General features: G+C 47.5%; 2 protein-coding genes across 19 annotated transcripts in view; one reads left to right on the top strand and one right to left on the bottom strand.

Annotated features, from left to right (window-relative positions):
* Window positions 1-2,968, bottom strand: part of n4bp2 (NEDD4 binding protein 2) — a 69,194-nt gene extending 66,226 nt beyond the window's left edge. For 7 of the 8 annotated variants that reach the window (XR_016483998.1, XR_016484000.1, XR_016483999.1 and 4 more), the window contains exon 1: window positions 1,905-2,968. Coding sequence is in view for 2 of the 8 variants with exons in the window: in XM_090188361.1 (XP_090044487.1) it covers window positions 1,905-2,205 (301 nt within the window). In the remaining 6 variants the exon portion in view is untranslated. The remainder of the gene's footprint in view (window positions 1-1,904) is intronic. The other variant, XM_090188363.1, reaches the window with a different exon arrangement.
* Window positions 2,969-2,992: 24 nt separating this feature from the next.
* Window positions 2,993-26,454, top strand: part of LOC110512929 (sister chromatid cohesion protein PDS5 homolog A) — a 105,833-nt gene continuing 82,371 nt past the window's right edge. For 4 of the 11 annotated variants that reach the window (XM_090188369.1, XM_090188364.1, XM_090188365.1 and 1 more), the window contains exons 1-7: window positions 2,993-3,190; window positions 4,190-4,343; window positions 19,590-19,793; window positions 23,068-23,154; window positions 24,071-24,168; window positions 25,302-25,428; window positions 26,434-26,454. The exon at window positions 26,434-26,454 is cut by the window's right edge and continues 60 nt beyond it. In XM_090188369.1, the coding sequence (XP_090044495.1) occupies window positions 4,230-4,343; window positions 19,590-19,793; window positions 23,068-23,154; window positions 24,071-24,168; window positions 25,302-25,428; window positions 26,434-26,454 (651 nt within the window). In that variant the 5' untranslated portion in view covers window positions 2,993-3,190; window positions 4,190-4,229. Of the gene's footprint in view, window positions 3,522-4,189; window positions 4,344-19,589; window positions 19,794-20,062; window positions 20,081-23,067; window positions 23,155-24,070; window positions 24,169-25,301; window positions 25,429-26,345; window positions 26,384-26,433 lie in introns of those variants that run through there. The other 7 variants (XM_090188370.1, XM_090188366.1, XM_090188371.1 and 4 more) reach the window with 5 other exon arrangements.

Genomic DNA, 26,454 nt, shown 5'->3' with positions numbered 1-26,454 from the left:
CCCAATATGTACTGTTGAACTGCAGTCCCAATATGTACTGTTGAACTGTAGTCCCAATATGTACTGTTGAACTGTAGTCCCAATATGTACTGTTGAACTGCAGTCCCAATATGTACTGTTGAACTGTAGTCCCAATATGTACTGTTGAACTGTAGTCCCAATATGTACTGTTGAACTGTAGTCCCAATATGTACTGTTGTACTGTAGTCCCAATATGTACTGTAGTCTCAATATGTACTGTTGAACTGCAGTCCCAATATGTACTGTTGAACTGTAGTCCCAATATGTACTGTTGAACTGTAGTCCCAATATGTACTGTTGTACTGTAGTCCCAATATGTACTGTTGAACTGTAGTCCCAATATGTACTGTTGAACTGTAGTCCCAATATGTACTGTTGAACTGTAGTCCCAATATGTACTGTTGAACTGCAGTCCCAATATGTACTGTTGAACTGTAGTCCCAATATGTACTGTTGTACTGTAGTCCCAATATGTACTGTTGAACTGTAGTCCCAATATGTACTGTTGAACTGTAGTCCCAATATGTACTGTTGAACTGTAGTCCCAATATGAACTGTTGAACTGCAGTCCCAATATGTACTGTTGAACTGTAGTCCCAATATGTACTGTTGAACTGCAGTCCCAATATGTACTGTTGAACTGTAGTCCCAATATGTACTGTTGAACTGTAGTCCCAATATGAACTGTTGAACTGTAGTCCCAATATGTACTGTTGAACTGTAGTCCCAATATGTACTGTTGAACTGTAGTCCCAATATGTACTGTTGAACTGTAGTCCCAATATGTACTGTTGAACTGTAGTCCCAATATGAACTGTTGAACTGTAGTCCCAATATGTACTGTTGAACTGTAGTCCCAATATGTACTGTTGAACTGTAGTCCCAATATGTACTGTAGTCCCAATATGTACTGTTGAACTGTAGTCCCAATATGTACTGTAGTCCCAATATGTACTGTTGAACTGTAGTCCCAATATGTACTGTTGAACTACAGTCCCAATATGTACTGTTGAACTGTAGTCCCAATATGTACTGTAGTCCCAATATGTACTGTTGAACTGTAGTCCCAATATGTACTGTTGAACTGTAGTCCCAATATGTACTGTTGAACTGTAGTCCCAATATGTACTGTTGAACTGTAGTCCCAATATGTACTGTTGAACTGTAGTCCCAATATGTACTGTTGAACTGTAGTCCCAATATGTACTGTTGAACTGTAGTCCCAATATGTACTGTTGAACTGTAGTCCCAATATGTACTGTTGAACTGTAGTCCCAATATGTACTGTTGAACTGCAGTCCCAATATGTACTGTTGAACTGTAGTCCCAATATGTACTGTTGAACTGTAGTCCCAATATGTACTGTAGTCCCAATATGTACTGTTGAACTGTAGTCCCAATATGAACTGTTGAACTACAGTCACCTCGTGACACCAGGGGATTATGCAACAACACGATCACACAGTCAGCACACACGACATTGAAATACACGCTAACGCGGAGTTATCCTATTCACAAAATAGGAAAGTAAATTGTTAGCCTGGATGCTTTTTTTTACTGTAGTTATTAATCTTATGTAAAAAAATAAAAAAATAAACTAAGAAAAACATTTTGTGGTTTAGTTTGAGTGTCGGGTGTAAGTGGAGGGAGGAGCAGGGATGTGTGGGAGAGAGGTGACGTCACATAACGTCTGACATAACGTTGATCAACATAATCAATCATATGATCAATATGGGAAATATCGGTCAAAGGGACCAGCATTGCTGTTGCAACAACGCACCCAACCAATCACGTTAGGTACATACTTAATATCGATCTAAAAACTTTGTCACGACTAGCTACGTTCGTTCAACTTGCCATATTGTCAGTCAAGAGTCATTTACCTCTGAAGTCACACTCGGCCAACACAATGTAAAGAACTTCCGGATCCAGGTGGCAAAACATCTCCTTCATGGTCCTCACGATCTCGTCCTTGTCCTGAGAAGTAGCCGAGATGCCTCCTGAGTTTGTCGAAACGAGCATATCAGTACTACCGTAGTCGTGAGAGTTAGTCCCGGTGTTGAATTCACTTCTCGACAGCGGAGCGCCGTCACTCGTTCCCGGTATTCGGTAGTAGTTGTTGTTGTCGTTTGACAACCCGGGTACTCTGGCCGGGCTATGGCCGTTTTTCTTTTTCCTTGGCATTCTCGGTGTGCTAATGTTTAAAAACAGTTGTCGTAGATAAGTATCTGACTAGCGTGGTGTTGTGGCCATGTTAAAAACAACGGAAGAAGCTGGTTTGAGGAAGCTGGGCTGAAACAACAACAGCAGCGCACCAAGCGGCTGGGTTGGTCAACTACAGTTCGTCCTGATAGATACTGGAGAGAGAGAGAGAGAGAGAGAAATAAGACCACGGGGAAATCCTGCCAAATCAACAAGATGTTGTCGTTATGTTGTTGTTCATTTAAATCCATTTCAATTCAAGGGCCTTTATTGGCATGCCAAATGTAAGTGAGGTAGATAATATACAAAAGTGAAATAAACAATAAAAATTAACAGTAAACATTACACTCACAGAAGTTCCAAAAGAATAAAGACATGTAAAATGTCATATTATATATATACAGTGTTGTAACAATGTATAAATGGTTGAAGTACAAAAGGGAAAATTAATAAGCATAAATATGGGTTGTATTTACAATGGTGTTAAATCATTCTCTTTTACATTTATTAATATCTGCAACTTTGGTACACTGGCATAATATAAGTGCCTTGTCTGCTATTCTAATTTATTTGGTACAGTATTGAAAACTCCTTCCAAACCTCATAAATTATATTCCGGTCATGCACAAACCTAGAATCAGTTTTCCCCTCCACAACTTCAACCCCTATCCATTCAGGGAGCTTCTAAATACTGACCTGGGATCAGCATCTCCTGTCGGGTTTTTATGTTCCTGCAATCTAAAGAAAAAAGAAGAAGGGGGAAGTTGGCGTTTGGTTTTTCCGAGTCCCGCTTGATGAGGTGTGTTGCAGTACCCCGGTCAGACCGAGGACGGCGCCGTCCACCCAGCGTCCACAGAGGGGACATTCAAACTGCTGAGACTGGCTGCTGAGACTGGAGACACGGAGCTTTGTGCCGAAACTAAAAACACACACACAACCTCATGAATTAAACCCGCTCATTGGTGAGGTAAATATCATACAGGAATTACATGTTGGGTTTATTTTTGGTGGACCGCGGCTACTGTTTGCAGATATTTTTGGCTCGTAGTTGTATGTGTACAAAAAGCTTTCTTTTGTGATAATTGTGATGTTGGAGAGGGAGGGCGACGATTGCATTTTTTACAACCAAGAGAAGTAAGCGCCACTGTAAGGAAACGATGTGGAGAGAGACAGAGACAGAGAGAGCTTGAAGTTGAAACAAACATAACGAAGTTGATCTATCTTTATTTTCCTGGACAAATAAAGTTGTTTTTTACTTCTAAACGCTAAACATGACAGGAAGTCGTTCGCAGAAAGAGGTCTTGAGAATAACTATTATTAGTGAATTTAATTTCTGTCTCTTTTGGTAACAACAGTGATGTGCAAATGTGATGGTGTTCTCTGTGAGTAGTTTGAGGCCTAGGCTAACGATGCTAACAATGCTAACGATGCTAACGACGCTAACATTGCTAAAAATGCTAGCTGGTTAGCTTAGCTTAGCATACACAGTGCGGGTCTTGTGAACCAACTACCATGGCTAGCTAGCTAGCTAGCATCGCAACTCATCCTGCAATAGTAGTATGTTTATTTTTTATAGATATTAATTTGATTTGTCGGACTCTTTCAACAGACACACAGGTGTAATGGTATATATATTGTATTTGAAAACGCAAACCAAACTGTTGGCTACAAAACATTTAACGTTAATCTTGATGTAAGAACATGCGATTGCAGAGCGGATATCGCGCTGGTTAGCTAACATGCTAACTAGCACAGCCAGGATTTTTTACAATTTTTAATTATACAAAAAAAACAACTTCATTCAGGGAGACATTTCTCCCTAGTCGACTGACGCGTGCCTATTCCCCTCGCAGTCTATCGCATAAATAATAATCAGAAGCACAAAACCGTGTTTTAAAAACGATGTTTTTTTGAGAAGTGCGGTAGAATGGCTGTGTTGATGTGTGTTTTGTTTCCTGGCCTATAGAGGCCAGTAGAGGACTGTGTGGATTAAAACGACGACAAGCATGGAGTTCCCGCAGCAGCAGAAACCGGCGGGGGACAGCAAGATCACCTACCCGCCCGGAGTGAAGGAAATCACGGAGAAGATAAGCAACGATGAGGTGGTGAAACGGCTGAAGGTTAGTCGGTTAAAACCAACCCCCCCCCCCCCCCCATGGCTATCTGCCAAGACTGACTGAGCTAGGATGTGTTCAAGTGGTTTGCAGAGACCTAGTGAGATTGGGGGGGTTTCTCACTGTAAACATACTGTAGCTATCTCTTCAGACTCACTACATCAATGTCCAGCACACTGGCCGATTACCAATAACGCCCAAACTCTGTAAACATGAAAGACACCTGCTACACCCGAGTTAAGTCGTGCTCTAGTATAGGCAGGGAGAGAGAGAGAGAGAGAGACTGGGATGGAAGTAAAAGCAATCATAGCTTTTTCAGAGACGGTAGCTATCTATGGTCAGGGGAATTGTTTTGTTTTTTTCAATAACATTGCTACTCTGCTGGGAAGCCAGAGGTATAAAAGGTGACGTTGTCATGGTACCGGACCACGGTCATAGATCTAGAACACCGTGACGTCAGTGTTCTTTATGATGTCGTTGTGTATGACGTCATGCACGAGTAGGAGGTCTGCCTTGTGTACCTGCGGTATGATGTCATGAATAGAAGGGGTGGGGGGACCGACCACCTCTCTGTGTGTCTGCTGTGATGCTGCTGCTATTTTTTGTTCTGCGGAGGATAGACAGGCAGGCAGAGGGCCAACAGACAGACAGGCAGGCACGCAGAGGGCCAACAGACAGGCAGGCAGGCACGCGAGGGCCAACAGACAGGCAGGCACGCAGAGGGCCAACAGACAGGCAGGCAGGCACGCAGAGGGCCAACAGACAGGCAGGCAGGCACGCAGAGGGCCAACAGACAGGCAGGCAGGCACGCAGAGGGCCAACAGACAGGCAGGCAGGCACGCAGAGGGCCAACAGACAGGCAGGCAGGCACGCAGAGGGCCAACAGACAGGCAGGCAGGCACGCAGAGGGCCAACAGACAGGCAGGCAGGCACGCAGAGGGCCAACAGACAGGCAGGCAGGCACGCAGAGGGCCAACAGACAGGCAGGCAGGCACGCAGAGGGCCAACAGACAGGCAGGCAGGCACGCAGAGGGCCAACAGACAGGCAGGCAGGCACGCAGAGGGCCAACAGACAGGCAGGCAGGCACGCAGAGGGCCAACAGACAGGCAGGCAGGCACGCAGAGGGCCAACAGACAGGCAGGCAGGCACGCAGAGGGCCAACAGACAGGCAGGCAGGCACGCAGAGGGCCAACAGACAGGCAGGCAGGCACGCAGAGGGCCAACAGACAGGCAGGCAGGCACGCAGAGGGCCAACAGACAGGCAGGCAGGCACGCAGAGGGCCAACAGACAGGCAGGCAGGCACGCAGAGGGCCAACAGACAGACAGGCAGGCAGGCACGCAGAGGGCCAACAGACAGACAGGCAGGCAGGCACGCAGAGGGCCAACAGACAGACAGGCAGGCAGGCACGCAGAGGGCCAACAGACAGACAGGCAGGCAGGCACGCAGAGGGCCAACAGACAGACAGGCAGGCAGGCACGCAGAGGGCCAACAGACAGACAGGCAGGCAGGCACGCAGAGGGCCAACAGACAGACAGGCAGGCAGGCACGCAGAGGGCCAACAGACAGACAGGCACGCAGGCACGCAGAGGGCCAACAGGCACGCAGGCACGCAGAGGGCCAACAGACAGGCAGGCAGGCACGCAGAGGGCCAACAGACAGGCAGGCAGGCACGCAGAGGGCCAACAGACAGGCAGGCAGGCACGCAGAGGGCCAACAGACAGGCAGGCAGGCACGCAGAGGGCCAACAGACAGGCAGGCAGGCACGCAGAGGGCCAACAGACAGGCAGGCAGGCACGCAGAGGGCCAACAGACAGGCAGGCAGGCACGCAGAGGGCCAACAGACAGGCAGGCAGGCACGCAGAGGGCCAACAGACAGGCAGGCAGGCACGCAGAGGGCCAACAGACAGGCAGGCAGGCACGCAGAGGGCCAACAGACAGACAGGCAGGCAGGCACGCAGAGGGCCAACAGACAGACAGGCACGCAGGCACGCAGAGGGCCAACAGACAGACAGGCACGCAGGCACGCAGAGGGCCAACAGGCAGGCAGGCACGCAGAGGGCCAACAGACAGACAGGCAGGCAGGCACGCAGAGGGCCAACAGACAGACAGGCAGGCAGGCACGCAGAGGGCCAACAGACAGACAGGCAGGCAGGCACGCAGAGGGCCAACAGACAGACAGGCAGGCAGGCACGCGGAGGGCCAACAGACAGGCAGGCAGGCAGGCACGCGGAGGGCCAACAGACAGGCAGGCAGGCACGCGGAGGGCCAACAGACAGGCAGGCAGGCACGCGGAGGGCCAACAGACAGACAGGCAGGCACGCGGAGGGCCAACAGACAGACAGGCAGGCAGGCACGCGGAGGGCCAACAGACAGACAGGCAGGCAGGCACGCGGAGGGCCAACAGACAGACAGGCAGGCAGGCACGCGGAGGGCCAACAGACAGACAGGCAGGCAGGCACGCGGAGGGCCAACAGACAGGCAGGCAGGCAGGCACGCGGAGGGCCAACAGGCAGGCAGGCACGCGGCAGGCCAACAGACAGACAGACAGGCAGGCACGCAGAGGACCAACAGACAGACAGGCAGACAGGCACGCAGAGGGCCAACAGACAGACAGGCACGCGGCAGGCCAACAGACAGACAGGCAGGCAGGCACGCAGAGGGCCAACAGACAGGCAGGCACGCGGAGGGCCAACAGACAGGCAGGCACGCGGAGGGCCAACAGACAGGCAGGCAGGCACGCAGAGGGCCAACAGACAGGCAGGCAGGCACGCAGAGGGCCAACAGACAGGCAGGCAGGCACGCAGAGGGCCAACAGACAGACAGGCAGGCAGGCACGCAGAGGGCCAACAGACAGACAGGCAGGCAGGCACGCAGAGGGCCAACAGACAGGCAGGCAGGCACGCAGAGGGCCAACAGACAGGCAGGCAGGCACGCAGAGGGCCAACAGACAGGCAGGCAGGCACGCAGAGGGCCAACAGACAGGCAGGCAGGCACGCAGAGGGCCAACAGACAGGCAGGCAGGCACGCGGAGGGCCAACAGACAGGCAGGCAGGCACGCGGAGGGCCAACAGACAGGCAGGCAGGCACGCGGAGGGCCAACAGACAGGCAGGCAGGCACGCGGAGGGCCAACAGACAGACAGGCAGGCACGCGGAGGGCCAACAGACAGACAGGCAGGCAGGCACGCGGAGGGCCAACAGACAGACAGGCAGGCAGGCACGCGGAGGGCCAACAGACAGGCAGGCAGGCAGGCACGCGGAGGGCCAACAGACAGGCAGGCAGGCAGGCACGCGGAGGGCCAACAGACAGGCAGGCAGGCAGGCACGCGGAGGGCCAACAGGCAGGCAGGCACGCGGCAGGCCAACAGACAGACAGACAGGCAGGCACGCAGAGGACCAACAGACAGACAGGCAGACAGGCACGCAGAGGGCCAACAGACAGACAGGCACGCGGCAGGCCAACAGACAGACAGGCAGGCAGGCACGCAGAGGGCCAACAGACAGGCAGGCACGCGGAGGGCCAACAGACAGGCAGGCACGCGGAGGGCCAACAGGCAGGCAGGCACGCGGAGGGCCAACAGGCAGGCAGGCACGCGGAGGACCAACAGACAGGCAGGCAGGCACGCGGAGGGCCAACAGACAGGCAGGCACGCGGAGGACCAACAGACAGGCAGGCACGCGGAGGGCCAACAGACAGGCAGGCACGCGGAGGGCCAACAGACAGGCAGGCACGCAGGGGGCCAACAGACAGGCAGGCACGCAGAGGGCCAACAGACAGGCAGGCACGCAGAGAGCCAACAGACAGGCAGGCACGCAGAGGGCCAACAGACAGGCAGGCACGCGGAGGGCCAACAGACAGACAGGCACGCGGAGGGCCAACAGACAGGCAGGCACGCAGGGGGCCAACAGACAGTTTAAAAATGCTTCTACCCTGACTTGGGCAGGAGCTCATCGGAACTGAGAACCGGCACCTCACATGTTCTACTGCTTGAGTTCCTGTTACTCGTATAGAATATTAGATCCAAAGTATTGTGTAGCTCCTGCAACTAAACATAAACAGAACTGGGCCAGTACCTAAACAGAACCTATTTCAGTCCAAGTCCAAGCACTGAGCTAAACTATAGTAACCCCCTTACACAGATTTTTAAATGAGCTGTGTCTGTGCATGGGAGCCGTTTGGACAGTCTTACTGACAGTTGTGGCTGTTTTGTTTGATTTATCGTTGTCTCTACCTTCTTTGTGCTGTTGTCTGTGCCCAATAATGTTTGTACCCTGTGTTGTGTTGCTACCATGTTGTGTTGCTACCATGTTGTTGTCATGTTGTGTTGCTACCATGTTGTGTTGCTACCATGTTTATGTTGTCATGTGTTGCTACCATGTTGTCATGTTGTGTTGCTACCATGTTGTTGTCATGCTGTGTTGCTACCATGTTGATGTTGTCATGTGTTGCTACCATGTTGTGTTGCTACCATGTTGTTGTCATGTTGAGTTGCTACCATGTTGTCATGTTGTGTTGTTGTTGTGTTGCTACCATGTTGTTGTCATGCTGTGTTGCGACCGTGTTGATGTTGTCATGTGTTGCTACCATATTGTGTTGCTACCATGTTGTTGTCATGTTGTTGTCATGTTGTGTTGCTACCATGTTGTTGTGTTGCTACCATGTTGTCATGTTGTGTTGCTACCATGTTGTTGTCATTTTGTGTTGCTACCATGTTGTCATGTTGTGTTGCTACCATGTTGTCATGTTGTGTTGCTACCATGTTGTTGTCATGTTGTGTTGCTACCATGTTGTTGCCATGCTGTGTTGCTACCATGCTGTGTTGCGACCGTGTTGATGTTGTCATGTGTTGCTACCATGTTGTGTTGTTACCATGTTGTCATGTTGTGTTGCTACCATGTTGTTGTCATGCTGTGTTGCTACCATGCTGTGTTGCGACCGTGTTGATGTTGTCATGTGTTGCTACCATGTTGTGTTGTTACCATGTTGTCATGTTGTGTTGCTACCATGTTGTTGTCATGCTGTGTTGCTACCATGCTGTGTTGCGACCGTGTTGATGTTGTCATGTGTTGCTACCATCTTGTGTTGCTACCATGTGTCATGTTGTGGTGCTACCATGTTGTCATGTTGTGTTGCTACCGTGTTGTTGTCATGTGTTGCTGCCTTGCTATGTTGTCGTCTTCGGTCTCTTTATGTTATGTTGTGATGTCTCTTGCCGTGATGTGTGTTTTGTCCTATATTTATATGTTATTTTTAATGTTTAATCCCAGCCCCCATCTCCACAAGGAGTCCTTTTGGTAGGCCGTCATTCTAAATGAGAATTTGTTCTTAATTGCCTCGTTAAATGAAAATAGATAATATCCTGTTTTGTAGAAGAATAGATAGATACATAGAGCACGAGAACAGCCGTCCATGACGAGAGATGCCAGGTCATCTCCAATGTTCAAGCTCCTTCCTGTCACTATGGCAACCGGACTGTGAACCAGGTACTGCACAGCTGCAGCTTCTTCTTCCTGGGTCTAGGTCAAAAAGCACCCTATTCCCTATATAGTGCACTACTTTAGACCAGAGCCCTATTCCCTAAATAGTGGTACTACTATAGACCAGAGCCCTATTCCCTATATAGTACACTACTTTTGACCAGAGCCCTATTCCCTATATAGTGGTACTACTATAGACCAGAGCCCTATTCCCTATATAGTGGTACTACTATAGACCAGAGCCCTATTCCCTATATAGTGGTACTACTACTACTACTGACCAGAACCTCAACACACTTCTCAGAAGACAACTACTTTATACAGTCTATCTATCGTTTGTTTTATTTAACAAGTCAGTTAAGAACACATTTTTATTTACAACGACGACTAAACCCTAACGCATGACCGACTTTCGTTAAAAAAACCCGGTTGGCCGGCTAGCTAGCGCTGGGTATGGGTTCTGACTATATATATAAACACAGCTAGCTAGCTAGCGCTGGGTATGGGTTCTGACTATATAAAAACACAGCTAGCTAGCTAGCGCTGGGTATGAGTTCGGACTATATAAAAACACAGCTAGCTAGCTAGCGCTGAGTATGGGTTCTGACTATATAAAAACACAGCTAGCTAGCTAGCGCTGGGTATGGGTTCTGACTATATAAAAACACAGCTAGCTAGCTAGTGCTGGGTATGGGTTCTGACTATATAAAAACACAGCTAGCTAGCTAGTGCTGGGTATGGGTTCTGACTATATAAAAACACAGCTAGCTAGCTAGCTAGCGCTGGGTATGAGTTCTGACTATATAAAAACCCAGTTGGCCGGCTAGCTAGCTAGTGCTGGGTATGAGTTCTGACTATATAAAAACACAGCTAGCTAGTTAGTGCTGGGTATGGGTTCTGACTATATAAAAACCCAGTTGGCCGGCTAGCTAGCTAGTGCTGGGTATGGGTTCTGACTATATAAAAACCCAGTTGGCCGGCTAGCTAGCTAGTGCTGGGTATGGGTTCTGACAATATAAAAACCCAGTTGGCCGGCTAGCTAGCTAGCGCTGGGTATGAGTTCTGACTATATAAAAACCCAGTTGGCCGGCTAGCTAGCTAGTGCTGGGTATGGGTTCTGACTATATAAAAACCCAGTTGGCCGGCTAGCTAGCTAGTGCTGGGTATGAGTTCTGACTATATAAAAACCCAGTTGGCCGGCTAGCTAGCTAGTGCTGGGTATGAGTTCTGACTATATAAAAACCCAGTTGGCCGGCTAGCTAGCTAGTGCTGGGTATGGGTTCTGACAATATAAAAACACAGCTAGCTAGCTAGTGCTGGGTATGGGTTCTGACTATATAAAAACCCAGTTGGCCGGCTAGCTAGCTAGCGCTGGGTATGAGTTCTGACTATATAAAAACCCAGTTGGCCGGCTAGCTAGCTAGTGCTGGGTATGAGTTCTGACTATATAAAAACCCAGTTGGCCGGCTAGCTAGCTAGTGCTGGGTATGGGTTCTGACTATATAAAAACCCAGTTGGCTAGCTAGCTAGTGCTGGGTATGGGTTCTGACTATATAAAAACCCAGTTGGCTAGCTAGCTAGCGCTGGGTATGGGTTCTGACTATATAAAAACCCAGTTGGCTAGCTAGCTAGCGCTGGGTATGAGTTCTGACTATATAAAAACCCAGTTGGCCGGCTAGCTAGCTAGTGCTGGGTATGGGTTCTGACTATATAAAAACCCAGTTGGCCGTCTAGCTAGCTAGTGCTGGGTATGGGTTCTGACTATATAAAAACCCAGTTGGCCGGCTAGCTAGCTAGTGCTGGGTATGGGTTCTGACTATATAAAAACCCAGTTGGCCGGCTAGCTAGCTAGTGCTGGGTATGGGTTCTGACTATATAAAAACCCAGTTGGCCGGCTAGCTAGCTAGTGCTGGGTATGGGTTCTGACTATATAAAAACCCAGTTGGCCGGCTAGCTAGCTAGCGCTGGGTATGGGTTCTGACTATATAAAAACACAGCTAGCTAGCTAGTGCTGGGTATGAGTTCTGACTATATAAAAACCCAGTTGGCCAGCTAGCTAGCTAGTGCTGGGTATGGGTTCTGACTATATAAAAACCCAGTTGGCCGGCTAGCTAGCTAGCGCTGGGTATGGGTTCTGACTATATAAAAACCCAGTTGGCCGGCTAGCTAGCTAGTGCTGGGTATGGGTTCTGACTATATAAAAACCCAGTTGGCCGGCTAGCTAGCTAGCGCTGGGTATGGGTTCTGACTATATAAAAACCCAGTTGGCCGGCTAGCTAGCTAGCTAGTGCTGGGTATGGGTTCTGACTATATAAAAACCCAGTTGGCCGGCTAGCTAGCTAGTGCTGGGTATGGGTTCTGACTATATTAAAACCCAGTTGGCCGGCTAGCTAGCTAGCGCTGGGTATGGGTTCTGACTATATAAAAACCCAGTTGGCCGGCTAGCTAGCTAGTGCTGGGTATGGGTTCTGACTATATAAAAACCCAGTTGGCCGGCTAGCTAGCTAGTGCTGGGTATGGGTTCTGACTATATTAAAACCCAGTTGGCCGGCTAGCTAGCTAGCGCTGGGTATGGGTTCTGACTATATAAAAACCCAGTTGGCCGGCTAGCTAGCTAGTGCTGGGTATGGGTTCTGACTATATTAAAACCCAGTTGGCCGGCTAGCTAGCTAGCGCTGGGTATGGGTTCTGACTATATAAAAACCCAGTTGGCCGGCTAGCTAGCTAGTGCTGGGTATGGGTTCTGACTATATAAAAACCCAGTTGGCCGGCTAGCTAGCTAGTGCTGGGTATGGGTTCTGACTATATAAAAACCCAGTTGGCCGGCTAGCTAGCTAGCGCTGGGTATGGGTTCTGACTATATAAAAACCCAGTTGGCCGGCTAGCTAGCTAGCTAGTGCTGGGTATGGGTTCTGACTATATAAAAACACAGCTAGCTAGCTAGTGCTGGGTATGGGTTCTGACAATATAAAAACACAGCTAGCTAGCTAGTGCTGGGTATGGGTTCTGACTATATAAAAACACAGCTAGCTAGCTAGTGCTGGGTATGGGTTCTGACTATATAAAAACACAGCTAGCTAGCTAGCTAGTGCTGGGTATGGGTTCTGACTATATAAAAACACAGCTAGCTAGCTAGCGCTGGGTATGGGTTCTGACTATATAAAAACACAGCTAGCTAGCTAGTGCTGGGTATGGGTTCTGACTATATAAAAACACAGCTAGCTAGCTAGCTAGTGCTGGGTGTGGGTTCTGACTATATAAAAACCCGGCTAGCTAGCTAGCGCTGGGTATGGGTTCTGACAATATTCCTACCAGCCTAGACCTCAACATGCATGGTCAGCTTTGTCATGTGGATCACCATTTCAGTCTGTTTGTCCAATGAGCTGACTCCTAGACCCAGTGATGGCTTCTGATTGGGCCTCCTACAAAGACCCAGTGATGGCTTCTGATTGGGCCTCCTACAAAGACCTAGTGATGGCTTCTGATTGGGCCTTCTACAAAGACCTAGTGATGGCTTCTGATTGGGCCTCCTGATTGGGCCTCCTCCTGATTGGGAAGTGTCATGGCTGTGTGGAGGTTGATGGGAGGGAAGTGTCATGGCTGTGTGGAGGTTGATGGGAGGGAAGTGTCTGGCTGTGTGGAGGTTGATGGGAGGGAAGTGTCTGGCTGTGTGGAGGTTGATGGGAGGGAAGTGTCATGGCTGTGTGGAGGTTGATGGGAGGGAAGTGTCATGGCTGTGTGGAGGTTGATGTGAGGGAAGTGTCTGGCTATGTGGAGGTTGATGGGAGGGACGTGTCTGGCTGTGTGGAGGTTGATGGGAGGGAAGTGTCATGGCTGTGTGGAGGTTGATGTGAGGGAAGTGTCTGGCTATGTGGAGGTTGATGGGAGGGACGTGTCTGGCTGTGTGGAGGTTGATGGGAGGGAAGTGTCATGGTTGTGTGGAGGTTGATGGGAGGGAAGTGTCATGGCTGTGTGGAGGTTGATGGGAGGGAAGTGTCTGGCTGTGTGGAGGTTGATGGGAGGGAAGTGTCATGGCTGTGTGGAGGTTGATGGGAGGGAAGTGTCATGGCTGTGTGGAGGTTGATGGGAGGGAAATGGTATAAACTGACTGACTTGACACTCAACAACCCATATTAAAATCAAGAGCTGAATGTCTGAATGTGTATCAATGTTAGTTGGTTAAAACGTCTCAGATTATGGTCTGTGACGTTCATGAAGAAACGGGTCTGGTTCTGACCCAGTAACGACTGACTAGAGTTAGTGGAACTGGGGGTTCTAACCCAGTAACGACTGACTAGAGTTAGTGGAACTGGGTGTTCTGGTTGGCTGTGACGTTGATGGAGAAACGGGTCTGGTTCTGACCCAGTAACGACTGACTGGAGTTAGGGGAACTGGGGGTTCTGACCCAGTAGTCGACGTTCAGGGCTTTTGACTTTATAGAGGTGGTAGAAAAGGTTCCCAACTGTTATACTGGAGTGAAAGTAAAGAGACCTTTTTTTTAATAGAAAATGACTCAAGTGAAATTCACCCAGTAAAATACTACTTGAGTGAAAGTCACCCAGTAAAATACTACTTGAGTAAAAGTCACCCAGTAAAATACTACTTGAGTAAAAGTCACCCAGTAAAATACTACTTGAGTGAAAGTCACCCAGTAAAATACTACTTGAGTAAAAGTCACCCAGTAAAATACTACTTGAGTAAACGTCACCCAGTAAAATACTACTTGAGTAAAAGTCACCCAGTAAAATACTACTTGAGTAAAAGTCACCCAGTAAAATACTACTTGAGTAAAAGTCACCCAGTAAAATACTACTTGAGTAAAAGTCACCCAGTAAAATACTACTTGAGTAAAAGTCACCCAGTAAAATACTACTTGAGTAAACGTCACCCAGTAAAATACTACTTGAGTAAAAGTCACCCAGTAAAATACTACTTGAGTAAAAGTCACCCAGTAAAATACTACTTGAGTAAAAGTCACCCAGAAAAATACTACTTGAGTAAAAGTCACCCAGTAAAATACTACATGAGTAAAAGTCACCCAGAAAAATACTACATGAGTAAAAGTCACCCAGTAAAATACTACTTGAGTAAAAGTCACCCAGTAAAATACTACATGAGTAAAAGTCACCCAGTAAAATACTACATGAGTAAAAGTCACCCAGTAAAATACTACTTGAGTAAAAGTCACCCAGTAAAATACTACTTGAGTAAACGTCACCCAGTAAAATACTACTTGAGTAAACGTCACCCAGTAAAATACTACTTGAGTAAACGTCACCCAGTAAAATACTACTTGAGTAAAAGTCACCCAGTAAAATACTACTTGAGTAAGTCACCCAGTAAAATACTACTTGAGTAAAAGTCGCCCAGTAAAATACTACTTGAGTAAAAGTCACCCAGTAAAATACTACTTGAGTAAAAGTCACCCAGTAAAATACTACTTGAGTAAAAGTTTCTGGTTTTGAATATCCGTTATGTATCAAAAGTAAAAGTATTAATCATTTCAAATTCCTTTTATTAAGCAAATATTATTTATTTATTTATGGATAGCCAGGGGCCACACTCCAACACTCAGACATCATTTACAAAGGAAGCATTTGTGTTTAGTGAGTCTGTCAGATCAGAGGTAGTAGGGATGACCAGGGATGTTCTCTGTTTAGTGAGTCCTCCAGATCAGAGGCAGTAGGGATGACCAGGGATGTTCTCTGTTTAGTGAGTCCTCCAGATCAGAGGCAGTAGAGATGACCAGGGATGTTCTCTGTTTAGTGAGTCCACCAGATCAGAGGCAGTAGGGATGACCAGGGATGTTCTCTGTTTAGTGATTCCTCCAGATCAGAGGCAGTAGGGATGACCAGGGATGTTCTCTGTTTAGTGATTCCTCCAGATCAGAGACAGTAGGGATGACCAGGGATGTTCTCTGTTTAGTGAGTCCTCCAGATCAGAGGCAGTAGAGATGACCAGGGATGTTCTCTGTTTAGTGAGTCCTCCAGATCAGAGGCAGTAGGGATGACCAGGGATGTTCTCTGTTTAGTGAGTCCTCCAGATCAGAGGCAGTAGGGACGACCAGGGATGTTCTCTGTTTAGTGAGTCCTCCAGATCAGAGGCAGTAGGGACGACCAGGGATGTTCTCTGTTTAGTGAGTCCACCAGATCAGAGGCAGTAGAGATGACCAGGGATGTTCTCTGTTTAGTGAGTCCTCCAGATCAGAGGCAGTAGGGATGACCAGGGATGTTCTCTGTTTAGTGAGTCCTCCAGATCAGAGGCAGTAGGGATGACCAGGGATGTTCTCTGTTTAGTGAGTCCTCCAGATCAGAGGCAGTAGGGATCGGGAGATTGAGCCAGAGAGCGACAGAGAGAGAGGCAGAAAGACAGAGAGAGAGAGGCAGAAGCAGAGCTCTCTGGTCTTCTCCACTCATTCTCCTTTTTCACAGCCTCCGGAGGCTGTTCGGTAGATTGAGCCAGAGAGCGACAGAGAGTGTGAGGCAGAAGCAGAGCTCTCTGGTCTTCTCCCCTCATTCTCCCGCCTGTGTTTCAGCACCCATCCCCCCCCCTCCACTCCTGTCTGCAGCTTGGTTACTGCTGCTCTGTGCCTTGGAGACACACGGAGGAAGAAGTGGTGTCTGCTGGGTCCTAGTGCTAGGGGCGTTCTGCTGGGTCCTAGTGCTAGGGGCGTTCTGCTGGGTCCTAGTGCTAGGGGCGTTCTGCTGGGTCCTAGTGCTAGGGGCGTTCTGCTGGGTCCTAGTGCTAGGGGCGTTCTGCTGGGTCCTAGTGCTAGGGGCGTTCTGCTGGGTCCTAGTGCTAGGGGCGTTCTGCTGGGTCCTAGTGCTAGGGGCGTTCTGCTGGGTCCTAGTGCTAGGGGCGTTCTGCTGGGTCCTAGTGCTAGGGGCGTTCTGCTGAGTCCTAGTGCTAGGGGCGTTCTGCTGGGTCCTAGTGCTAGGGGCGTTCTGCTGGGTCCTAGTGCTAGGGGCGTTCTGCTGTGTCCTAGTGCTAGGGGCGTTCTGCTGGGTCCTAGTGCTAGGGGCGTTCTGCTGGGTCCTAGTGCTAGGGGCGTTCTGCTGGGTTCTAGTGCTGTTCTGCTGGGTCCTAGTGCTAGGGGCGTTCTGCTGGGTCCTAGTGCTAGGGGCGTTCTGCTGGGTCCTAGTGCTAGGGGTCGTTCTGCTGGGTCCTAGTGCTAGGGGCGTTCTGCTGGGTCCTAGTGCTAGGGGCGTTCTGCTGGGTCCTAGTGCCAGGGGCGTTCTGCTGGGTCCTAGTGCTAGGGGCGTTCTGCTGGGTCCTAGTGCTAGGGGCGTTCTGCTGGGTCCTAGTGCTAGGGGCGTTCTGCTGGGTCCTAGTGCTAGGGGTGTTCTGCTGGGTCCTATTGCTCGGGGCGTTCTGCTGGGTCCTAGTGCTAGGGGCGTTCTGCTGGGTCCTAGTGCTAGGGGCGTTCTGCTGGGTCCTAGTGCTAGGGGCGTTCTGCTGGGTCCTAGTGCTAGGGGCGTTCTGCTGGGTCCTAGTGCTAGGGGCGTTCTGCTGGGTCCTAGTGCTAGGGGCGTTCTGCTGGGTCCTAGTGCTAGGGGCGTTTTGCTGGGTCTAGTGCTAGGGGCGTTCTGCTGGGTCCTAGTGCTAGGGGCGTTCTGCTGGGTCCTAGTGCTAGGGGCGTTCTGCTGGGTCCTAGTGCTAGGGGCGTTCTGCTGGGTCCTAGTGCTAGGGGCGTTCTGCTGGGTCCTATTGCTAGGGGCGTTCTGCTGGGTCCTAGTGCTAGGGGCGTTCTGCTGGGTCCTAGTGCCAGGGGCGTTCTGCTGGGTCCTAGTGCCAGGGGCGTTCTGCTGTGTCCTAGTGTTAGGGGGCGTTCTGCTGGGTCCTAGTGCCAGGGGCGTTCTGCTGGGTCCTAGTGCCAGGGGCGTTCTGCTGGGTCCTAGTGCTAGGGGCGTTCTGCTGGGTCCTAGTGCCAGGGGCGTTCTGCTGGGTCCTAGTGCCAGGTGCGTTCTGCTGGGTCCTAGTGCCAGGGGCCTTCTGCTGGGTCCTAGTGCCAGGGGCGTTCTGCTGGGTCCTAGTGCCAGGGGCGTTCTGCTGGGTCCTAGTGCTAAGGGCGTTCTGCTGGGTCCTAGTGCTAGGGGCGTTCTGCTGGGTCCTAGTGCTAGGGGCGTTCTGCTGGGTCCTAGTGCTAGGGGCGTTCTGCTGGGTCCTAGTGCTAGGGGCGTTCTGCTGGGTCCTAGTGCTAGGGGCGTTTTGCTGGGTCCTAGTGCTAGGGGCGTTCTGCTGGGTGGAGTTGAGTCTCTCTGTTGAGCGGGAGAGAGAATGAGAGTTTACAACTCGTAAAATGATTGATGTTATGTTTCATCTAGTTCTATTCAAATCATACATTAGTAATGGGAGCTGGTTTTATTCCAGTTGTACATTTAGTAATGGGAGCTGGTTTTATTCCAGTTGTACATTAGTAATGGGAGCTGGTTTTATTCCAGTTGTACATTAGTAATGGGAGCTGGTTTTATTCCAGTTGTACATTTAGTAATGGGAGCTGGTTTTATTCCACTTGTACATTAGTAATGATACATTAGTAAAGGGAGCTGGTTTTATTCCAGTTGTACATTTAGTAATGGGAGCTGGTTTTATTCCACTTGTACATTAGTAATGATACATTAGTAAAGGGAGCTGGTTTTATTCCAGTTGTACATTTAGTAATGGGAGCTGGTTTTATTCCAGTTGTACATTTAGTAATGGGAGCTGGTTTTATTCCACTTGTACATTAGTAATGATACATTAGTAATGGGAGCTGGTTTTATTCCAGTTGTACATTAGTAATGGGAGCTGGTTTTATTCCAGTTGTACATTAGTAATGATACATTAGTAATGGGAGCTGGTTTTATTCCAGTTGTACATTAGTAATGGGAGCTGGTTTTATTCCAGTTGTACATTAGTAATGATACATTAGTAATGGGAGCTGGTTTTATTCCAGTTGTACATTAGTAATGGGAGCTGGTTTTATTCCAGTTGTACATTAGTAATGATACATTAGTAATGGGAGCTGGTTTTATTCCACTTGTACATTAGTAATGATACATTAGTAAAGGGAGCTGGTTTTATTCCAGTTGTACATTTAGTAATGGGAGCTGGTTTTATTCCAGTTGTACATTAGTAATGATACATTAGTAATGGGAGCTGGTTTTATTCCAGTTGTATATTAGTAATGGGAGCTGGTTTTATTCCAGTTGTACATTAGTAATGATACATTAGTAATGGGAGCTGGTTTTATTCCAGTTGTACATTAGTAATGGGAGCTGGTTTTATTCCAGTTGTACATTAGTAATGATACATTAGTAATGGGAGCTGGTTTTATTCCAGTTGTACATTAGTAATGGGAGCTGGTTTTATTCCAGTTGTACATTAGTAATGATACATTAGTAATGGGAGCTGGTTTTATTCCGGTAGTACATTAGTAAAGTGAGCTGGTTTTATTCCAGTTGTACATTAGTAATGATACCTTAGTAATGGGAGCTATGTTTTATTCCAGTTGACCTATATGGACCAGACCTTAACCAATCATCTCTCTCTCTCTAGATGGTAGTGAAGGACCAGACCTTAACCAATCATCTCTCTCTCTAGATGGTAGTGAAGGACCAGACCTTAACCAATCATCTCTCTCTCTAGATGGTAGTGAAGGACCAGAGCTTAACCAATCATCTCTCTCTCTCTAGATGGTAGTGAAGGACCAGACCTTAACCAATCATCTCTCCCTGTAGATGGTAGTGAAGACCTACATGGACCAGACCTTAACCAGTCATCTCTCTCTGTAGATGGTGGTGAAGACCTACATGGACATGGACCAGGACAGCGAGGAGGAGAAGCAGCAGTATCTGAACCTGGCTCTCCATCTGGCCTCAGAGTTCTTCCTGAGGAACCCCAACAAGGACGTGCGTCTCCTGGTGGCCTGCTGCCTGGCTGACATCTTCAGGATCTACGCCCCTGAGGCCCCTTACACCTCACACGACAAACTGAAGGTAACTGGTCTAACCTTCATCTAACCTTCAACATAACGCATAACCCCCATACACCTCACACGACAAACTGAAGGTAACTGGTCTAACCTTCATCTAACCTTCAACACAACCATAACCCCCACACCTCACACGACAAACTGAAGGTAACTGGTCTAACCTTCATCTAACCTTCAACATAACCCATAACCCCCCATACACCTCACACGACAAACTGAAGGTAACTGGTCTAACCTTCATCTAACCTTCAACACAACCATAACCCCCACACCTCACACGACAAACTGAAGGTAACTGGTATAACCTTCATCTAACCTTCACATAACCCATACACCTCCCCGGTATGGGACATTACCCCTTTATAAAACCATAACCCATACTGGACATTACCCCTTTATAAATCCATAACCCATACTGGACATTACCCTTTATAAAACCATAACCCATACTGGACATCACCCTTTATAAAACCATAACCCATACTGGACATTACCCTTTATAAAACCATAACCCATACTGGACATGACCCTTTATAAAACCATGACCCTTACTGGACATTACCCCTTTATAAAACCATAACCCATACTGGACATGACCCCTTTATAAAACCATAACCCATACTGGACATGACCCTTTATAAAACCATGACCCTTACTGGACATTACCCCTTTATAAAACCATAACCCATACTGGACATGACCCCTTTATAAATCCATAACCCATACTGGACATTACCCTTTATAAAACCATAACCCATACTGGACATCACCCTTTATAAAACCATAACCCATACTGGACATTACCCTTTATAAAACCATAACCCATACTGGACATGACCCTTTATAAAACCATGACCCTTACTGGACATTACCCCTTTATAAAACCATAACCCATACTGGACATTACCCTTTATAAAACCATAACCCATACTGGACATGACCCTTTATAAAACCATGACCCTTACTGGACATTACCCCTTTATAAAACCATAACCCATACTGGACATGACCCTTTATAAAACCATGACCCTTACTGGACATTACCCCTTTATAAAACCATAACCCATACTGGACATGACCCTTTATAAAACCATAACCCATACTGGACGTTACCCTTTATAAAACCATAACCCATACTGCACATTACCCCTTATAAAACCATAACCCTTTATAAAACCATGACCCTTACTGGACATGACCCTTTATAAAACCATAACCCATACTGCACATTACCCCTTATAAAACCATAACCCTTTATAAAACCATGACCCTTACTGGACATTACCCTTTATAAAACCATAACCCATACTGCACATTACCCCTTATAAAACCATAACCCTTTATAAAACCATGACCCTTACTGGACATTACCCCTTATAAAACCATAACCCATACTGGACATTACCCCTTATAAAACCATAACCCTTTATAAAACCATGACCCTTTATGAAACCATAACCCATACTGGACATTACCCCTTTATAAAACCATAACCCTTTATAAAACCATAACCCATACTGGACGTTACCCCTTTATAGAACCATAACCCATACTGGACATTACCCCTTTATAAAACCATAACCCATACTGGACATTACCCCTTATAAAACCATAACCCATACTGGACATTACCCCTTATAAAACCATAACCCATACTGGACATTACCCCTTTATAAAACCATAACCCATACTGGACATTACCCCTTATAAAACCATAACCCATACTGGACTTTACCCTTTATAAAACCATAACCCTTTATAAAACCATGACCCATACTGGACATTACCCCTTTATAGAACCATAACCCATACTGGACATTACCCCTTATAAAACCATAACCCTTTATAAAACCATAACCCATACTGGACATTACCCCTTTATAGAACCATAACCCATACTGGACATTACCCCTTTATAGAACCATAACCCTTTATAAAACCATAACCCATACTGGACATTACCCTTTATAAAACCATAACCCATACTGGACACTACCCTTTATAAAACCATAACCCATACTGGACATTACCCTTTATAAAACCATAACCCATACTGGACATTACCCTTTATAAAACCATAACCCATACTGGACATGACCCTTTATACAACCATAACCCATACTGGACATGACCCTTTATAAAACCATAACCCATACTGGACATTACCCCTTTATAAAACCATAACCCATACTGGACATGACCCTATATACAACCATAACCCATACTGGACATTACCCTTTATAAAACCATAACCCATACTGGACATTACCCTTTATACAACCATAACCCATACTGGACATTACCCCTTTATAAAACCATAACCCATACTGGACATGACCCTTTATAGAACCATAACCCATACTGGACATTACCCCTTTATAAAACCATGACCCATACTGGACATTACCCTTTATAAAACCATAACCCACACTGGACATTACCCTTTATAAAACCATAACCCATACTGGACATTACCCTTTATAAAACCATAACCCATACTGCACATTACCCCTTATAAAACCACAACCCATACTGCACATTACCCCTTTATAAAACCATAACCCATACTGCACATTACCCCTTTATAAAACCATAACCCTTTATAAAACCATAACCCTTTATAAAACCATAACCCATACTGGACATTACCCTTTATAAAACCATAACCCATACTGGACATTACCCTTTATAAAACCATAACCCATACTGGACATTACCCCTTTATAAAACCATAACCCATACTGGACATTACCCCTTTATTAAACCATAACCCTTTATAAAACCATAACCCTTTATAAAACCATAACCCATACTGGACATTACCCTTTATAAAACCATTACCCTTTATAAAACCATAACCCTTACTGGACATTACCCTTTATAAAACCATAACCCATACTGGACATTACCCCTTTGTAAAACCATAACCCATACTGGACATTACCCCTTTATTAAACCATAACCCTTTATAAAACCATAACCCATACTGGACATTACCCTTTATAGAACCATAACCCATACTGGACATTACCCCTTTGTAAAACCATAACCCATACTGGACATTACCCCTTTATTAAACCATAACCCTTTATAAAACCATAACCCATACTGGACATTACCCTTTATAGAACCATAACCCATACTGGACGTTACCCCTTTATAAAACCATAACCCTTAATAAAACCATAACCCATTCTGGACATTACCCTTTATAACCATAACCTGTGTATAACCAGGACTGATTAATACGCTGAACCTTTGACCTTCCTCCTGTCCAGGACATCTTCCTGTTCATCACCAGACAGCTGAAAGGACTGGAAGACACCAAGAGCCCACAGTTCAATAGATACTTCTACCTGCTGGAGGTGAAGGGTCAGGGGTTAGGGGTTAGACGGTCGTCACTAGTTGCCACAGCCACAAAGTCATAATTATAGCTAAACCCTGCCTATTTCTTCAATTTATATTTTTTATTTTTATTTTTTATAAACCTAACCTTAACCACGTGGCTAATCTTAAAGTATGTCCATAAAGCTAAATTTAAAAAACAACATTTACGATATAACCCATTTTTTTACATCTGACAGCTGAATGGGGTTAAAGGTCAGAGGCTGGGGGACCGGCAAGGAAATATCTCAGTTGCATTACGTCTGTCTCTCTCTCTGTCTCTCTCTCTCTCTCTGTCTCTCTGTCTCTCTCTTTGTCTCTCTCTCTCTCTCGGTCTCTCTCTGTCTGTCTCTCTCTCGGTCTCTCTCTCTCTCTGTCTCTCTCTCTCTGTCTCTCTCTCTCTGTCTCTCTCTCTCTCTCTCTCTCTGTCTCTCTCTCTCTGTCTCTCTCTCTCTGTCTCTCGGTCTCTCTCTCTTGGTCTCTCTCTCTCTCTCTCTCTGTCTCTCGGTCTCTCTCTCTCTCTCGGTCTCTCTCTCTCGGTCTCTCTCTCTGTCTCTGTCTCTCTCTCTCTGTGTCTCTGTCTCTCTCTCTCTGTCTCTCTCTCTCTCTGTCTCTCTGTCTCTCTGTCTCTCTCTCTTTGTGTCGTTCTCAAAACCCATTGGAGAAAAGTCAGAGGGGATTGGCCTCCTGGCTTTCTCATCCAATGGGTTATGAGAAGATGAGATGTGAGGAGTATGCAATTGAGCTCTTTCCCAAGAGCCCTTGCAGTTGAACATTTCAACCCTGCTGGAGGTGAGAGGTTTGGAAAGACTCCTAATGGGGAGGGTTTGTTTGTTGAGGCGCCGTCCTGAATGTTGGTGATTTTAACCCCTTGCGTACCTTATTGATGGTGTGTAGAACCTGGCGTGGGTGAAGTCGTACAACATCTGCTTTGAGCTGGAGGACTGCAACGACATCTTCATCCAGCTCTTCAAGACGCTCTTCTCTGTCATCAAGTAAGACCTGTCTGTCTGTCTGTGTCTGTCTGTGTCTGTCATCAAGTAAGACTGTCTGTCTGTCTGTCTGTCTGTCTCTGTCTGTGTCTTATCAGATACTGGTGATGCTGGCCTGTCTTTATAGAGGAGGTGATGCTGGCCTGTCTTTATAGAGGAGGTGATGCTGGCCTGTCTTTATAGAGGAGGCGATGCTGGCCTGTCTTTATAGAGGAGGTGATGCTGGCCTGTCTTTATAGAGGAGGTGATGCTGGCCTGTCTTTATAGAGGAGGCGATGCTGGCCTGTCTTTATGGAGGAGGTGATGCTGGCCTGTCTTTATAGAGGAGGTGATGCTGGCCTGTCTTTATAGAGGAGGCGATGCTGGCCTGTCTTTATAGAGGAGGTGATGCTGGCCTGTCTTTATAGAGGAGGTGATGCTGGCCTGTCTTTATAGAGGAGGTGATGCTGGCCTGTCTTTATAGAGGAGGTGATGCTGGCCTGTCTTTATAGAGGAGGCGATACCGGCCCGTCTTTATAGAGGAGGCGATACCGGCCCGTCTTTATAGAGGAGGCGATACCGGCCCGTCTTTATAGAGGAGGCGATACCGGCCCGTCTTTATAGTTGAGGCGATACCGGCCCGTCTTTATAGAGGAGGTGATACCGGCCCGTCTTTATAGTTGAGGCGATACCGGCCCGTCTTTATAGTTGAGGCGATCCCGGCCCGTCTTTATAGAGGAGGCGATGACAGCCTGTCTTTATAGAGGAGGCGATGACAGCCTGTCTTTATAGAGGAGGCGATGCCGGCCCGTCTTTATAGAGGAGGTGATACCGGCCCGTCTTTATAGAGGAGGTGATGACAGCCTGTCTTTATAGAGGAGGTGATGCCGGCCCGTCTTTATAGAGGAGGTGATACCGGCCCGTGTTTATAGAGGAGGTGATACCGGCCCGTCTTTATAGAGGAGGCGATGACAGCCTGTCTTTATAGAGGAGGCGATGACAGCCTGTCTCGAGCTAATTAAAATGCTAAATTGGCAAGGTCGCAGTTACTAGCCTACCTGGTTAAAAAATATACTCTCCCCCCTCTGACCTCTCCCCCCCTCTCTCTACTCTCTCTCCCCCTCCCTCTCTCCCCTCTCCCTCTCTCCCCCTTACAGTAACAGTCACAATCAGAAGGTCCAGATGCACATGTTGGATCTGATGAGTTCTATAATAATGGAGGGAGATGGAGTCACACAGGAACTACTGGACACCATCCTGATCAACCTGATACCTGCTCACAAGGTAACGCATCAACCTGATACCTGCTCACAAGGTAACACTGATCAACCTTATACCTGTTCACAAGGTAACACTGATCAACCTGATACCTGCTCACAAGGTAACACTGATCAACCTGATACCTGCTCACAAGGTAACACTGATCAACCTGATACCTGCTCACAAGGTAACACTGATCAACCTGATACCTGCTCACAAGGTAACACTGATCAACCTGATACCTGCTCACAAGGTAACACTGATCAACCTTATACCTGTTCACAAGGTAACACTGATCAACCTGATACCTGCTCACAAGGTAACACTGATCAACCTGATACCTGTTCACAAGGTAATACTGATCAACCTGATACCTGTTCACAAGGTAACACTGATCAACCTGATACCTGCTCACAAGGTAACACTGATCAACCTGATACCTGCTCACAAGGTAACACTGATCAACCTGATACCTGCTCACAAGGTAACACTGATCAACCTGATACCTGCTCACAAGGTAACACTGATCAACCTGATACCTGTTCACAAGGTAACACTGATCAACCTGATACCTGCTCACAAGGTAACACTGATCAACCTGATACCTGCTCACAAGGTAACACTGATCAACCTGATACCTGTTCGCAAGGTAACACTGATCAACCTGATACCTGTTCACAAGGTAACACTGATCATCCTGATACCTGTTCACAAGGTAACACTGATCAACCTGATACCTGTTCACAAGGTAACACTGATCATCCTGATACCTGTTCACAAGGTAACACTGATCAACCTGATACCTGCTCACAAGGTAACACTGATCAACCTGATACCTGCTCACAAGGTAACACTGATCAACCTGATACCTGCTCACAAGGTAACACTGATCATCCTGATACCTGTTCACAAGGTAACACTGATCAACCTGATACCTGCTCACAAGGTAACACTGATCAACCTGATACCTGCTCACAAGGTAACACTGATCAACCTGATACCTGTTTGATCCTCTCTCCTCCTGTCCAGAACCTGAATAAACAGGCGTAC

Source organism: Oncorhynchus mykiss, chromosome 10, assembly GCF_057628025.1.
Source record: "Oncorhynchus mykiss isolate SJ-2025 chromosome 10, ASM5762802v1, whole genome shotgun sequence".
NCBI lineage: Eukaryota > Metazoa > Chordata > Actinopteri > Salmoniformes > Salmonidae > Oncorhynchus > Oncorhynchus mykiss.
This window is presented reverse-complemented; position numbering and strand designations above follow the sequence as displayed.